The sequence below is a fragment of the Mobula birostris genome, chromosome 25 (assembly GCF_030028105.1).
Source record: "Mobula birostris isolate sMobBir1 chromosome 25, sMobBir1.hap1, whole genome shotgun sequence".
NCBI lineage: Eukaryota > Metazoa > Chordata > Chondrichthyes > Myliobatiformes > Myliobatidae > Mobula > Mobula birostris.
In genome coordinates, this window is record NC_092394.1 from 18148374 (window position 1) to 18165601 (window position 17228).

General features: G+C 42.8%; 1 protein-coding gene and 1 long non-coding RNA gene across 2 annotated transcripts in view; one reads left to right on the plus strand and one right to left on the minus strand.

Annotated features, from left to right (window-relative positions):
- tlcd1 (TLC domain containing 1) overlaps positions 1–15439 on the minus strand; it is a 61857-nt gene extending 46418 nt beyond the window's left edge. The window contains exons 1-2 of the mRNA XM_072243142.1: positions 14967–15439; positions 7177–7259 (exon numbers count right to left, since the gene is read on the minus strand). Of these exons, the coding sequence (XP_072099243.1) occupies positions 7177–7259; positions 14967–15253 (370 nt within the window). The 5' untranslated portion in view covers positions 15254–15439. The remainder of the gene's footprint in view (positions 1–7176; positions 7260–14966) is intronic.
- LOC140187624 (uncharacterized) overlaps positions 14972–17228 on the plus strand; it is a 102043-nt gene continuing 99786 nt past the window's right edge. Inside the window, exon 1 of the long non-coding RNA XR_011883124.1 lies at positions 14972–15148. This is a non-coding gene — a long non-coding RNA (uncharacterized lncRNA). The remainder of the gene's footprint in view (positions 15149–17228) is intronic.

A 17228-nucleotide genomic window follows, 5' to 3' on the forward strand; every position in this document is an offset into this window, starting at 1 on the left:
CACAATTGGCTGATCAGATGTTTGCATTAAGGAAGAGATGTCCCTAATAAAGTGGCCACCGGGCATATGGTTCAATTGCATTCACACCATGGATACATGCCAGTTAATTCTACGTGATGTGGTTTGTTTGGGGAATGGAGCTTTCATTGCTGTCCTGCTGACTATAAACAACAGTCAGGTTTGTGTCTGGTGCTGGATGAAGTTCTTTCATTTTATTTGTTTCCACTAAGTTTGCAATTTGGCAAGATGCCATGTGCTTAACAACTGCAACCAAACCCTTCTTAAATCTAGGCTGTACACTGATCTATCCCACATAAGGCATGGTTTAAGAAATAACCAAAGTCACGCTGCATTGACTAATTCTTTGAAACAAGATAGTTGCTGACTGATTCATTTGTCTTGTTAATCCTCATATGTCTCCCGACCATATCAAATAGTTCTCCAGTTTCTGCAGTGACTTGGTGAATGCAACATTTTTTGCTTTCTGTGGGAAGACCAGATTAGTAAGCATTCTACGGTCTTAGAGCCAGTCCTTTAGTACAAGGCACTTCAGATGTTCTCTTATAACTATAGGACTGTAGATCATAAGACATAGGAGCAGAATTAGGCCATTCAGCCCATTGAGTCTGCTCCACCATTTCATTATGGCCGATTTATTTTCCCTCTCAACCCCATTCTCCCGCCTTCTCCCCATAACCTTTGACACTCTTAACAATCTGTTAACTTCTGCTTTAAATATACCCAATGACTCAGTCTCCACAGTTGTCTGCATCAATTATTTCCACCGATTCATCACCCTCTCACTAAAGTATTTCTTCCACATCTCTGTTCTAAAAGGATGTCCTTCTATACTGAGGCAATGCCCTAACAGTATTTTGTTACTCTGCATATTTCACAAGAGCCTCGACTATCCTACACCATAAAACGATCCTAGTGCCTCTGGATCTGTGGAGAGCTGATGGGGCCCTGGTGTTTCAGACCATTTGAAAGATAGCTGGTCAGAAAGCAGAGCGCTGCAGGAATAGGCTGGGTTTCTTGTATCAAAGTTGCTGTAGAGCAGTGGTTCCCAACCCTTTGCTTAATGGTATTGGTCCATGACATAAAAAAGGTTGGGAACCTCTGCTGTAGAGGGACGATCTGGAACTGGAAGGAGCTGGTGATCTGAAGACAAAGAGCAGTAGGTACAGGTATTAGGCAGGAAGCAATTGGGTTGAAACAGTGAGCAGCAGAAACAGTAGAAATTAAGTTCCAGTTGAGAAAGGGATTACTTCTCAAGATGACTAAGGTAAAGTTGAAGTTCAAGTTTATTGTCATTGAACAGCTAAACACCACACCGTTCCTCAGGGGCCAAAGTGCAAAACACAGAACGTACGGTACAGTTGCAATCCAACACGTACTGTCACAAAAATTATCAGCATGTCCCTGAGAGGATTGACGGCCTGAAGAATGACTGGTTGACATAAAGTGTGAGGTGCACGTTTATGTAAGACAGTATAATGTTACTGACATTATTATAATAATGTCCAGGAAAGTGGATGAAGGGAAGGCAGTGGATGTTGTCTACATGGACTTCAGTAAGGCCTTTGACAAGGTCCCGCATGGGAGGTTAGTTAGGAAGATTCAGTCGCTAGGTATACATGGAGAGGTGGTAAATTGGATTAGACATTGGCTCAATGGAAGAAGCCAGAGAGTGGTAGTGGAGGATTGCTTCTCTGAGTGGAGGCCTGTGACTAGTGGTGTACCTCAGGGATCAGTGCTGGGTCCATTGTTATCTGTCATCTATATCAATGATCTGGATGATAATGTGGTAAATTGGATCAGCAAATTTGCTGATGATACAAAGATTGGAGGTGTAGTGGACAGTGAGGAAGGTTTTCAAAGTTTGCAGAGGGATTTGGACCAGCTGGAAAAATAGACTGAAAAATGGCAGATGGAGTTTAATACAGACAAGTGTGAGGTATTGCATTTTGGAAGGACAAACCAAGGTAGAACATACAAGGTAAATAGTAAGGCACTGAGGAGTGCAGTAGAACAGAGGGATCTGGGAATACAGATACAAAATTCCCTAAATAGTGGTGCACAGGTAGATGGGGTCGTAAAGAGAGCTTTTGGTATACTGGCCTTTACAAATCAAAGTATTGAGTACAAGAGTTGGAATGTTATGGTGAGGTTGTATGATGCTGAATCTGGAGTATTGTGTGCAGTTTTGATCACCAAATTACAGGAAGGATATTAATAAAGTTGAAAGAGTGCAGAGAGGGTTTACAAGGATGTTGCCGGGACTTGACAAACTGAGTTACAGAGAAAGGTTGAATAGGTTAGGACTTTATTCCCTGGAGCGTAGAAGAATGAGGGGAGATTTGATAGAGGTATATAAAATTATGATGGGTATAGATAGAATGAATGCAAGCAGGCTTTTTCTGCTGAGGCAAGGGGAGAAAAAAACCAGAGGACATGGGTTAAGGGTGAGGCGGGGAAAGTTTAAAGGGAACATTGGGTGGGAGGGGGTTTCTTCACACAGAGAGTGGTGGGAGTGTGAAATGAGCTGCCAGATGAGGTGGCAAATGCGGGCTCATTTTTAACATTTAAGAAAAACTTGGACAGGTACATGGATGGGAGGTGTATGGAGGGATACGGTCTGGGTGCAGGTCAGTGGGACTAGGCAGAAAAATGGTTCGGCACAGCCAAGAGGGGCCAAAAGGCCTGTTTCTGTGCAGTAGTGTTCTATGGTTCTAAAACAGGCAGTCGTATAAGTATGTGTGAAATTGCAGGAATAAAAGATGAAAAGTGACCAGCACAGGAAGAGAGTGTGTCTGGGAGTTGGGGAGTTGGGAAGGGAGAGAGGCAGCAGTGTGTTCAGACAGGGCATACAGGTGTGCTGGGTGGTATCAGGGTACTATTTCATCTCAGAGCCTGGGGGAAGAAGCTGTTCCCCAGCCTGACAATTCTGATTCTTATGTTGTGGTATCTTCTTCCTGATGACAGGAGGCCAAGGAGATTGTGGGAAGGACGGGAGGGGTCTGGTCAGAGTGGATGTAGAGAGGATGTTTCGTATTGTGGGCGAGTCTGGGACCAGAGGGCACAGCCTCAAAATAGAGGAACATCTACTCAGAACAGAGATGAGGAGGAACTTCTTTAGCCAGGGGAGGGTGAACCTGTGGAATTCGTTGTCACGGACGCTATGAAGGCCAAGTCATTGGGGATATTTAAAGCAGAGGTTGATAGGTTCTTGATTAATCAGGTTGTGGGGAGAAGGCAGGAGAATAGGGTTGAGAAGGAGAATAAATCAGCCATGATGAGACAGAGGAGGAGACTCGATGGGCTGAGTGGCTTAATTCTCCTCCTATGTCTTATGGTCTGGAGGCACTGCACATGCCACACTTCTGATACACATCAGAACAGCTGGGAGAGACCCCGATGATAAAGCACTGTAAACAGACTCCTACCACGAGAGGTTAATCTTAGACTGATGAATAAATCAATGGTCTTTTAATTAGTGTGGTTTAGTGATTTTTTTGGATGACACCTTCATCTCTTGGTAAAAGGGTATTTATTTTCCATCATAATAACTGGTATCAATTACTTCACATCTTTAACCCATTTTTGTGAGTAATTTGAAATTTGTGGACCAAATAAAAAAACAACCATGAATCCCAGCACAGATGTTTTTTTTCTAATACCAATGTAATAGCTCTTAGTTCATTCATGTTTATCTGGAATTGTTGATGTCAAGTTGTTGATGTCCGATAGGATGTCAACAGCAAGTTGTGAGGAAGATTTACACTGTACATGAGATTATATGCAATAATATTGCCGTTAATTTTCAAAAGATAATCTTCAGACATGTTTATCAACACTCTACGCACAGCTTGAATTTGAACCTTTCCTGGGACAAATAATATTTTTTGGTATTCAGTATATTCCAATAAAGAAAAATCTAGAATCTAAATGTCATAGTGCAACAAAATCAAATTCCTTTTGGACAACAGAACACCGAACGCTGGAGGAGATGAGCGGGTCAGTCAGCACCTATGGAGGGAAATAAGCAGTCGATGTTTTGGGCCGAGACGCTTCAGTCAAACATCGACTGTTCACCTTCCTCCATAGATGCTGCCTGGCCTGCTGAGTCCCTCCAGCCATTTTATGTTTGCTGCTCTCAATTTCCAGCACCTGCAGAATCTCTTGCGTCTCTTCCTCTTGAACACTTGCTTCCCTCCCCATTCAGATGCCTAATTCTTTGTTAAGCGTTTCTACATTATCTGCATTCAGTCACATAGTCTTTTTTTTAAAAAACACAGCTCACATATCTGAGTGGCTTGGTGAACATGAAGTAGATGTAAACAAGGTTTCCTCTTGATCATTGTTGAAGATTAGGGTGCCACACAAAAAGAAAACTGACATGTTCCCAGGTCAACCTTCACCATTTTTTTATAGAAAGCATTCTGTCTAGATGCATAATGGCTTGGTAAGAAAGTGCAGAGAGCTGTGGACACAGTTTGGCACGTCACAAGAACCAACCTCCTTCTCAATGGATTCTGTCAATACTTGTTGGACCTTCTCTCTTCTCCCCCTCCCATCAGTAAGAAGATACAAAATTCTGAAAGCATGGACCACCAGGCTCAAGGACACTTCTATCCAACTATTAGACTCTTGAACAAACCACTTGTACATTAAGATTGACTTGGCCTCACAATCTACCTCGTAATGATTTTCACTTCATTCTTTGCCTGCACTGCACTTCTCGGTAGCTTTTCACCTTATTTTGCATTGCAACAGTTTCACCTTATTCTACCTCAATGCACTGTGTAATGATTTGATCTGTATGCAGCATATGAACGACAAGCTTTTTACCGTATCTTGGTGCATGTGACAATAATAAGCCTATACCAATGCCAGTTCTGGTCCTGAACTGAGCGGCTTCCTAGGGCATTTCACATCAGTAGGTCTGAGATCACAGTTCAGCAAACCCAGGCAAGGAAACCTGTTTAGTGTGATCAGCGAGACCTTGCTTGGCCAGCTTTGAGAAGGGTCTCCTTGTTATACCCTTCATGTACAGCCCGACTCCCAATCGCACCACAAGCTGCCCCCGTGTGCCTGCAGTGCAGATGTGCCTGCCACCCTTTGCTTCCGGACAGTGTGTTTGCCAGAAATACCTGGAAAGAGATCAGCCTTCACTGAGGTGAATCCTGAGACCCTGCCCAGTGCAAACTTTGGGCTTCACAGTAAACAGTGACTACTGCCAGAAGACAGTCAATTCGGAAAAAGATGAACCTTGGTGTTTGCTGAACGGGCTAGTCTTCCATCGTGAGGAGCTAGAAATGGGTGCTGCAGGCTTCCACATTCCAAGGTGCAGCACCGTCTGCTGAGGGACTCTCAGAAGTTTGGTGCAACTGCACACGAGGCCACAGTATTGGGTTGTCCTGTCACAAGACCATGAGAGCTGGCCTCGTATAATAACCGCTCCAACTTATCGTGGATGGAGTGCTTGGAACTGTGATACTGTCAACATTGTGATCAAATGCTTGAGTACAATCAATGATAAAAGATAAATACCCTAAACTATTGCAAGTTTTATGCACACAATGTATTTTCAAATTAGATTATACTTCTATGTGCATTTCATAAAGGTACCTGTTACATATTAATTTAGAAAATAGGAGTCGGCCATTCAGCCCTTCAAGTCTAATCCATAATTATGAGTGATTATCTATCTCGGTACTAAACTTGATCTCTGTCCACATAGCCGCTGAGGTCTTTTACATCTACATATATACCTATTTTCCCTTAGATATTCAAGGACTTTGCTTCTACAGCCCACAGTGGTAGCAAACTCCACAGGTTCACCATTCTCTCTGTGAAGGATTTTTTGCTCTTCCCAGTTCCAAATCTCTTGTTCTGTAAATTTCACAGAACTTATTTATTTGTAATTTATCCTATTTCTTTAGTCTTGCACTGTACTGCTGCCACAAACTTCACGACGTACGTCAGTGTTAATAGACCTGATCCTGAATTGGAGACTCAGTTTTGTTCTATAGTAACACACACAAAATGCTGGAGGTGGGTGGGGGCGGGCAGATGAAGTGAAGAGCTGGGAGGTGATAGGTGGAAGAAGTGAAAGGCAGAAGAAGGAATCTGATAGGAGAGATGAGTGGACTGCAGGAGAAAGGGAAGGAGGAAGGGCACCGGTGAGAGGCGATAAGCAGGTGAGGAGCCAGAATTTCCCACCCACCTTCCCCCTCACCTGGCTTAACCTGTCACCTGCTAATTTACACTCCTTCCCCTCCCCATCCCACTTCTTACTCCGGCTTCTTCTCCTTTCTTTTCCAATCCTGATGCAGGGTTTCAGCCTGTAAAGATGACTGTTTACTCCTGTTTACTGATGACCTGCTGAATTCCTCCAGCATTTTGTGTGTGTGTACAGAATCTCTTGTGTTATTGTTCTAGTATCCATCCCACACCCCTCTTATTGCTGGTCAAAGAAAGCATCCTCCCTGCATCTAATCCATCTATCACTGACAGATTTCTGTAACCTTCCATTAGGTCCCCTCCAGATCATCCAAATTCTACTGAATATAATTGTAAAGCAACTGAAAAAAAAACCCACTAAAGCATAGTTTAAAATAGTAAATTTTCTAATATACATTTGAAAACACTTCCTTTCTGACCATAACAGGACAGGGTCAATGATAATGAATTCTCAATTTTGCAGTGAAAATTGTTTCATTATTAAACTATGAAATGACTGTTACAACACCAACATCATTGGCAGATCACCACAATCATTGGTACTACAGTATAAATCACATTGATATTATTTATTTATTGAGCTGCAGTTTGGAGTCAGCCCTTCTGACCTTTCGAGCCATGCTGCCAGCAACCCCCCCCCCCCCCAATTTTTAATGCTAGCCTAATCATGGGACAATTTGCAACGACCAATTAACCTACCAACCAGTACATTACGGGGAGAACGTACAAACTCCTTACAGGTAGCGGTGGGCATTGGACCCGGGCTGCCTGGACTATGAAGCGCCGTGCTAACCACTACACTACTGTGCCGCCCAGTTATTCAGGAGGCCAGCCTTAGTTAGCTGGAAGGCCTGTTTGAGCTTAACGTCAAGAGGGAGCCTTTTTATTTTTCATACTGCCCACGATATTTTTAATGACTGAGATTCTCACCTGTGGAAACACAGACAAGCGAATATGAAAAGGAACTTTGGAACGAAAAAATTTCAGTTAACATTTCAGGAGCGTTGTAAACACTGCAAAAAAGAGGAAAAAAGAGACATGTTACACTGTTGAACATGTGCTTTACAGAAAGTCAGCTGTATAACAGATGCAGTCTGGAGCTCCAGAACTGGCTACAGACTCCTTTCACTGGACCAAGGACTTCGTTTGGAAAACATTTTCCTGCTTTCTTATTATTTGTATTTAGAATGTGTAATGGGTGGAAAGATGTTTGCTGTGGAACTGGAATTGTTTGTTGTCCTTATCAGCAATCCATCATAGCCAAGGATTTATATGCAAGACAAACCATACGGGAGTGATTGAATGTTACTGAACCAGTTGGGTTTGTGTGGTAATCCGAGCATGTTCATGCTCATGTTTTCTACAGTCATTCCATAACTTACTGAACCCGATTAGCCGTCGGGGATATTAGTATAGATAACAACTCAGTTGCAAGTCCATTGTACCATCTGCTGAGGGGCACATTTCCTTGGGGAAATTATAGTTAAGCATTATATCACTGAAGCTCATTCAGTTCTCCTTCTCCACATTGCTTTACTTGGTGTTGTCTGTGCGAAAGTGCTTGCAATTCTCAAGTACGTATCTGGTTTCTGTGGCCATCAAATCAGCAGACCTAAAAAAGGGAGTTATCTTTTGAGTGACAGAATTGAAAAATAAGAGAACTTACGTTACACACACAAAATGGGGACTCAACAGTCAAAGTTTTGGGCTGAGACCCTTCATCAAAATACATCCCGGTGTATCTTGGCCTGAAACATTGATTGCTTATTCCCCTCCACAGATGCTGCTGGACTTGCTGAGTTCCTCCAGTGTTTTGTGTGTATTGCTTGAGACTTCCAGTATTTGCAGAATCCCTTGTGTTTAGAATTTACATTAAACTGGTTTAGGAAACTTGGTCAGATCATGAATGGAGCACTGTGAAGAAATCTGCTTTCCATTTTATAATAAAACGTATAGGGAGGTTGGAAAGATACAGAAAAATACTGTCAGAAGTTAAATTCTACCACTTGGAGAGATTGAACAGGCTGGAGTTTTTCCATAGAGGTGGAAGAGGGGCAATATGATGGAGATTAAAAAACAGCACACGTGGGGGAAGATGTCTCCACTTAGAGACCATCAATTTTACATAGATATTACACCTGTACCATGAACACTTTGCAAAAAATTACTAGATGTAACCTAGAGAACCATAATGTGAAAAGGAGCAGTCAACATTTTTGGAACAGCAGATCCTTCCATGGAGTATTCCTTTGCCCCATCTTAGTGCCCTTTGAGTTTGTGATACAAAAAGCAAAAGAACCTCTCGATCTATGTGACTTTGACCATGGAATAATTGTTGGTGCCAGATGGGGTGGTTTGAGTATCTTGGAAATTACTGACTTCTAGGGATTTTCACACATAACAGTCTCTAGTTTGCAGAGAATGGTGCAAAAAAAAAAACCCACAAAAGAACATCCAGTGAGTGGCAGTTCTGGGGTGAAAATGCCTTTTTAATGGCGGAGGTCCGAGGAGTACGGCCAGACTGGTTCAAGCTGACAGGAACACAACAATAACTCAAACAAACACACATTACTATAGTGTTGTTCCTTTTTGTGCTTTTGTATCACACTGAATGGAATTTTTTGCCTTTTTTATAGCATTTGTCTGTTTTTTTTTTAAATGAGGCCAGGTTGCTAGCTCAACACTCAACCTAGCACGATGGAAAGCGGGCAAGGGCCTGGCCAGATTTGCACCCGGGACCATTCGCCTCCAAGTCCGGGGCTGATGCCACAACACCACTGGCTGGCACAATAGCAGAAATGCAGAAGAGCGTCCTTGAACACATAACAAGTCAAATCTTGAAATGATTGGGCTGCAGCAGCAGAAGACCATGAACAAACACTGAAAAAATGCAATCTCATTGTCTTGAGCAATGACAATAAAGTTCTATTCTATTCAAAGAGGGTATGTATGTGTGTGTGTATAATAAATAGTCTAGCTCTACAGCAAATCCAGTGTATATTTTCATTGTTATGTATTCTGCAACTCTCAGCTTTACTAAAACTGATGCTACTGGTCTTTTCAGCTGTAATTACTAGGTATGTTGCTCCCATAGTAACATGCCTTCTCAACTCTCCACATGTTCATTTAAACAATGGACTTGCAATTATGTCATGCCTTTTGTACCTTATGATAATTCAGTGTTTCACAGTTAATAACGTAGTTGCTGTAGCAATACACACTAGCTAGCATGCACATCCCATGTTACAGCTGAAAGCTAAATAGCAAGACAACCAAGGAAGAATTCTCCTACTCTTCTTTGAAGCAGCATGGATAATTTTACTTCCCCTCACAAACTGCCTCCACAGCTTATAGACTTACCTTCAGTAACTCTACAACTCATGTTCTCAGTATGATTTATTTATTTTTAAAAGATTTGTTTTGCATAATTTGTCTTGTTTTGCACATTGGATGTTGGTCAGCTTTTATGTCTAGTGTTTCATAATTCTTAGTATTACTTCATTTTCTTGTAAATGACTGCAAGAAAATGAATCTCAAGGCAGTACATTGTGATATATACCTTCTTTGATAACAAATTTACTTTGAAGTTTGAAAAATGGTTCAGGAAGTTCGACGGTCATTCCCACTTCCTTTTTGCCACATTTATGACATGCGTTACGTGTCAAGTAACAAGTAACACGCAATGACCAATTCAACACCACCGTCAACTTCACAGAGATCATTACCGATCAGTTACAACACTCAAAATGCTAAAACATTCCAGGGCAAAGCAGTCTCCTTGACAGACATCCCGTCTATCACCTTAAACTTCTTCCATCATCAGCACACAGTGGCTGTAATCTGTACCATCTACCAAATACACCACAATTACTCACCCCGTCTGATCCGATAGCAACACCAAAACCTTTCACCTCCATCCTCAGAGAGCAAGTGCATGGGAATCCTACCAATCCAAGTCACACACCATCCTATCATGGAAATAGATTGGTGTTCATTCGTTGATGTGGAGTCCCCACCCACCCTCCCTAACACTGTTTTGGGAGTACCTTCACCTAAAGAACTTCAGTGCTTCAAGGCACCATGTTCTTAAGTGCAAGTGGGGATGACATTCATGTTTGCACTGTCAGTGAGATCCCCATTGCATTAAAAGTGTTTAACAAACCATTCAAAATTTCACCCCAAGGAGCGATGATTACCTGGTAATAAGGGAAGTAAAAGATAGATAGACGTTTGTTTATGCAGCATCTTTCTGGACATCGTAAAGTATTTGCAGCTACACCTGAAGAAGGGTCTCGGCCCAACTCAGCAACTGTTCACTCTTTTCCATAGATGTTGCCTAGTCTGCTGCATTCCTCCAGCATTTTGTGTATGTTCCTTTGGATTTCCAGCATCTGCAGATCTTCTTGTGTTCGTGATCCTAAAATATTTTACTGACTATTAGCTTTCTCTGACGTAAAGTAGAAAAAGTAGCAAGCTCCCATGAACCTTGTGATAATGAACAGATAAGCTACTTCAATGATGGTCGATAGGGATAAGCATCAGCAAGGACATCTTCAGAATAGTTCTACATAATCTTCTGTGTCCGCGCATGAGATCAGGCGGACTTTGGTTTAACGTCCATTGGAAAGGTGGCATCATTGACAGTGCAGCGCTCCTTCAGAACTGGGCTGAAGTCTTAGATTACTGCACTCAGGTTCCCAGAGTGGGCTTTGTAATGAGAAACTACACTAATATTCTCGGTATTCTGAGTGGGGCTTGATATATCATTTACAAACTCAGAACTTCCAGCAATCTTATTCGATCCAAACTTTAAAATAAAAATGCAAATGCTGAAAATCTGAAATAAAAGCAAAAACGTTGGAAACATTCAGCAGGCCAGGTAGCATCTGCAGAAAGAGAAACAGGGCTAACGTTTCAGTTGAGGGTACTGTGTGTTTATTGTTCATTCAGAATGATATGCACTCAGTAGCCCATTCATTTCAAGGTTCAACTTGTTCTATCCAAGACCTCTTTCAGAGTCGATGCCTCCAGAAGACACGGTACATCATTAAAGACCCCTCACACCCTCTCCATGAACTGTTTGTTCTTCTGCCATCAGGCAAACGTTACAGGAGCATCAAAACTAAGACCACAAGGCTACTAAACAGCTTTCTCCCACGGGCAGTCAGATTGCTAAATAGCTGCTCTACCTGACTCTGCTTTGGACACTTTTAACTTGCACTGGACACTTATAACTTGATTTTAACTGACATGTGGTTGTTGTGTTTTACTACTTATTGTTATAGACAATAGGTGCAAGAGTAGGCCATTCAGCCCTTCAAGCCAGCACCGCCATTCACTGTGATCATGGCTAATCACCCATCATCAGTATCCAGTTCCTGCCTTCTCCCCATAACCTTTGATTCCACTATCTTTAAGAGCTCTATCCATCTCTTTTTTGAAAGCATCCAGAGACTTGGCCTCCACAGTTATGTTTATTATTTAGTGTTGTGTTTGTTATGTTATGATTGCACTGCTCCTGGGAAACGCTGTCTCATTCTGCCCTGCAGAGCTGATGTATGGTTAGTATGACAATAAAGTTTTTTGAATCTTGAATTGAATCTTATGCACTTGGAGATGCTCTTCTGCACATCATTGTTGTAATGAATGGTTACTGTCGCCTTCCTGTCAGTATGAACCTGTCTGACAATTCTCTTCTGACCGCTCTCATTAACAAGGCATTTTCGCCCACAAAACTACTGCTCACTGAATGTCTTTTGTTTTTCGCACCATTTCCTATAAACTCTAGAGACTGTTACGTATGAAAACCCCAGGGATCAGCAGTTTCTGAGATACTCGAACCAACCTGTCTGGTAACAACATTCATTCTGCTGTCAAAGTCACTGAGATCAGGTTTCAACCCCATTCTGATATTTGGTCTAAACAACAGATAAATCTCTTGACCATGTCTGCATGCCTTCACACACTGAATTCCTGCCATATGATTGGCTGATTAGATATTTGCATTAATGAGCAGGTGTACAGGTGTACATAATAAAGTGCCCACTGAATGTACAACCTGTCAGTGAAAAATCTGTTCTTCTGTGCAAAAGTGGTAGATAAAAAGATGACAGATTCAGATCCTTTTTCCTAAGAGGTGTGGAAGTTTAAACGAAAAGGTTTACATTGGCCCGGATATGTGGGACTTCTCCAGGTAAGTAGTGAAGCACAGCGATCCTGAACTTAACATTAGTTGGAGGCTAATTTCAATCCACTCCACTGCTGTGTCCCCCAGTGGTGGAAAATGATCTTGCTGAGATTCCCCTGCATTTTCACAGGGGAACCAGCCTTCCGCTCTGGCACCTGGTCTAACCTGCCCCCAAGGGATTAGACAGTCCCAGTGAGTTCACTGGCAATTGTTGGTTTGTGAGAAAGAAATGCAAGGACGGGTAATTGCCAATGTTTTCACAGTTAGCTTTGTCTTTAGGTTGAATGTTTCAATTTTTAACATGGTTTAATAAGTCTTTTATTTAAATAACTTGAATATTCTTAAACATTTCATCATTTTGATTTTAATAAATACTAATTCTGGGGACGTACATTACTGTATATGAAACAACATGCATAAAATGCTGGAGGAACTCGAGTGAGCATCCATGGATAAGAATAAACAGTTGACGATTTTGGCCGAGACCCTTTATCAGAACTGCATAGATGCTGCCTGACCTGCTGAATTCCTCCAGTATTCTGTACATGTTGTTCTGGATTTCTGCATCTGCAGAATCTCTTTTGTTACTGTGTACAGGATGGAATCAATGTTCCTGGTACAACACAGAAACTAAATGTTAGCATACAATGGTTCTTTTTTTAAAAAAAATTATTCACTTTCATTGTGAGGCCAGTCTTTATTGTCCATCCTGAACTCACTGAGAACCATAACAGTGGTGAAGGTGAAGGTGCTCTAACAGTACTGTTTGTGACAGAGCCTCTGGTTGTTCCTAGTGGTGGTAGGCATTGTGCATTTGTGAGGTATTGTCAGGGTAGCCTGGCTGTGTAATAGCAGTGAATTTTGAATACGGTAGTCACAGTGAACGTCTTTTTGCTAGAGCCACTTGAGAACACTGTCAATGGCAGTTTCCATCACTTTGTGTATTGGGAGTAGACTACCACTCCCATCAAGGAAGAAACTACAGGACTAGACTCAAAAACAGTTATTACAGTACCCCCAAGTCATCCATTAACCACTCCATCACTATACACTGTATGTACTTTACATATATACAGTCTATGTACATAAGCTAATCTTATGTATATATGACCATAGTCAAGAAGTTGTATATATTTATTGTGTTTATTTATATTTATTGCATTCTTTTATGCTGTATCAGATCGACAGTAACAACTATTTCATTCTTCTTTAGACTTGTGTACTGAAGACTGACAATAAACTACCTTGAATCTTGAATGTCACATGGAGTGAATTGAATTGGCTGGAGAATGGCTCTTCTGATGGTAGGGTTCACCAGAGGAAGCCAAGATGGGTCTGATGTTTCTAGCTGGACATGGTTTAAGGCACTCACATGCTGAGCCCTACCGACACTGAGGATGGAGGGACTGTTTAGCCTCATCCTCTCATTAGCTATTCATTTCAGATAAAATATGGTAAGACTGAAGAGCTTTGATGTAATCCAGTGATTATAAGACCGATTAGCACTACTGTATACCATTTAGCATGCATACTATCCAGTGTAACAACTCGCCATTTTAGATTTGCCTGTCTACATCATAAAATGTGATCTCTTAAATAGATGGCAATGATAAAAAGGTTATAGATTGTGGATCTTTTTGAAGAGCATCACAGATGCAGAGCTTTAGGCTGAAGCATGGGAATTGGAATTGGTTTATTATGGTCACATGTAGCAAGATACAGTGAAAACCTTTTCTTGCATATGGTTCATACAGATCAATTCATCCCACAGCGCATAGAAGCAGAGCAAGGTAAAACAATAACAATGCAGAGTCAAGTCTTAACAGCTAGAGCAAGTCCAGAGCAGGTAAGCAATAAGGTGCAAGATGATAATGAGTTGGACCATGATGTCAAGAGTCCATCTAGGGAACCAGTTAACAGTCTCTGATAACAGTGGGGTAGAAGCTGCCCTTAAGCCTGGTGGCATGTGGTTCCATATCTTCTTTCCAATGAAAGGGGGAAGATAATTCTGTGATGGAGGGGACAGCCTATGCCACAGAACAGCAGCCATGGCCTACACTACATTGAGCCTAGTTTTAAAACAGCAGCATTTTGGTGTCACCAAGGTAACTCCAATGAACGCACCTTCCAGCCAATCATTACTCAACTGTAAGGCATGGTTAGCCATTTCAAACCTGGCAATTGAGTGGTGTTAATGAAAGGGTCAGTAGAATTTTTTCCCCCGTTTGATTTTCAAACTGTTAAAAAAACGACATAAATTAATTTCTATAGCTGGGTAAATTGTCGAGGGTGGTTTGGATTGTGGAGAGTAGAGTTGTATCACAAGACATCCTCCACGGCAGCATGCAGTTGACAATAACAGATCACCCACGTAGAAGCCCCGATTCTCCACTCAAGTTGTGCTGAGGTCCCGGGGGGGGAGGGATGGTCGGAAACAGGTCCCAGCCCATGCAGGAGAATAGTGCGAGCAGCCTTGTGCCTGTAAACAGACGGACAACCCCGCGAGTGGCTGAAACCATTTTTAGAAACTTACCACAACAAAGCCCACGGTCCCGTGATCGCCGAGTGAACAAGGGAGACGTTGAGATTGGTCCACCTCCAGGACCTGGTCTTGTTCTCCTTGACTTGTTGCGGCGGGAGGGAAAAACTCCGCGTCCGCAGGAAGACTCGTAGCGTCTTGAAAGTCAGGGCGAAGAAGAGGATTGACAGCACAGGGTGAGTCTGGGCGATCATGGTCGGGCTGCGCTGTGGGGAAAAGAGACCGGCAGGCTTGGTGTTGAATTCGCTGAGAGCGGCGGCGCTGGAAACGCCTCTCTCCATGAAGCAAGGCTGAGCGCACTCTCACGGCTCCCCTGTTGCTCGGGTTGAGGGGGAAGAGGGAGGGGGGAGAGGACCAACCCACCAATGGCATTCGCTGCAGCCAGTTGCATTCGCTTTCAATTAGCCGGGGCTGAAGCGTCGCGGAACCAGCCGCTGGAGCCAAGATAGGCGGAGGATCTCCACTGGAAGTAAACTTCTCACCGGTAGGGTCGCTGCCTGTCTCGCCATAGTGGTCCCTTTAGTGCATCGTGCCCCAGGCTGGTGTCCACCGCGCTTTAAATCCCTCTCCAAAAACGCCACAGAGTTGGCAGCTCTCTCTAGTTTGAGGTTTCAGTGCCGACGCGGACACCCCCCCCCAACCCAAACACACACATAGGCAGAGATAAAGAGAAACACATCAAAGTTGCACAGGCAGCATCTTCCGGTGATGCCTACACCGAAGAAGTTTAGATTGCGTTTTCAGATAAAGAGTAAGTTTGGAGATACCAAGAGATCTGGATCTGCAGCAGCAAACAATCTGCTGGAGGAACTCGGCGTGTTGAGCAGCATCTGTGGGTGGCGGGAGGAGGAACTATTCAGCTTTCGGGTCAGAAAGACATGATGCATGGTTTTGATCCGAAATATGGAGCGTTCCCTCCTCCCCCACCATCGACCTGCAGAGTTTCAACAGCAGGCTGTTGCTCCAGAGAGATCGCTCCCTGAAACTCACCTGAATTTGCATTGACAATGATTAGTTGAGGAAACAACTCCAGGTTATGGACAGCTGACTTCCTAACGCGCGCAGCTTGAGGACAAGGCGTCGAAAGGAAATGACTTCTGAAAATCTGAGCTTGAAGTGGAATGCTGGATTCATTTCAGCGAGTTGGGCGGTATCTGTGCAAAAAGGAATGACTCCGTGGAAACTTTTATGTTCAGGGGCTCAGTGATAGACGGCTGCCAGTGATATTTAAGGCTCCACAGTCAGGCGATTGTAAGACTCTGCATCCAGTTTGTAAATCTCAGGAACCTAAAGCGGGAAATCTTTCCTTAAGCTACTTCTCAATGGTTCTTAAAATACAGCCATTAAGCCGCAAGAAAATTGGGAATGCATTGCATTGAGAGTTTTGCTTGGAATGGCTGTGTCTTGGGAATGACTTATGAGGGCTAGATACTGGGACATTTATTCCGAATGTTATGCACCCTGAGAATGAACTGAGGGTTCCTTACATTAGTACTATTTATTGGGAATGGCATATACTGGGTACGATTTTTCACATGAGTTCAGAAGCAACAACTGATCACAATTGCCCATTGAATAACACACATCCAAAATGCTGGAGGAACTCAGTAGGCCAGCAAGCATCTATGGAAAAGAGTAAACAGTCCACGTTTTGGGCTGAGACTCTTCATCATGTCAGGTCTTGGCCTAAGCGTCCAACTGTTCACTCTGTTCCATAGATGCTGCCTGGGCCTGCTGTTTCTCCTGCATTTTGTGTGTGTTGCTTGGATTTCCAGCATCTGCAGCTTTCTTGCCCATTGAAGATCTCTTCTGTGTATTGGGGAGGTGGTGCTCTATGGTGCATTAAAAGGAAAGAACCTCACGTACACTTCAAAATCAAATTTTCAAAACTTGTCAAGTGGCACACACCAAAATCAAATTTTAGTCTTGGGTGTGCCCAAGCTCAGTACATACAGTGCCTTCTCTGTAGCCTGAATAGTCACCTCGGTCTGTTGCCACTACCCATAACTCAATTATCTCCTTTTATGTTCCTTGGCAGGGCAGGTAGGCTGTGAGTTCCGAACCTCAAAGATCAGGAGAGCTGCAGTTTTGATCCCTGGTTAAGGGAACACAGAAGGTACCTGGACAGATTTGCTACAATTATCCAATATATTAGGTAATATGATTATAGTGATACCTCTTCCCTTAGATTTTGAGATACATGCATTTGGACCTTGGATAAACCTAGAATCCTCTTTGTACTCCCAGCGATCCAGG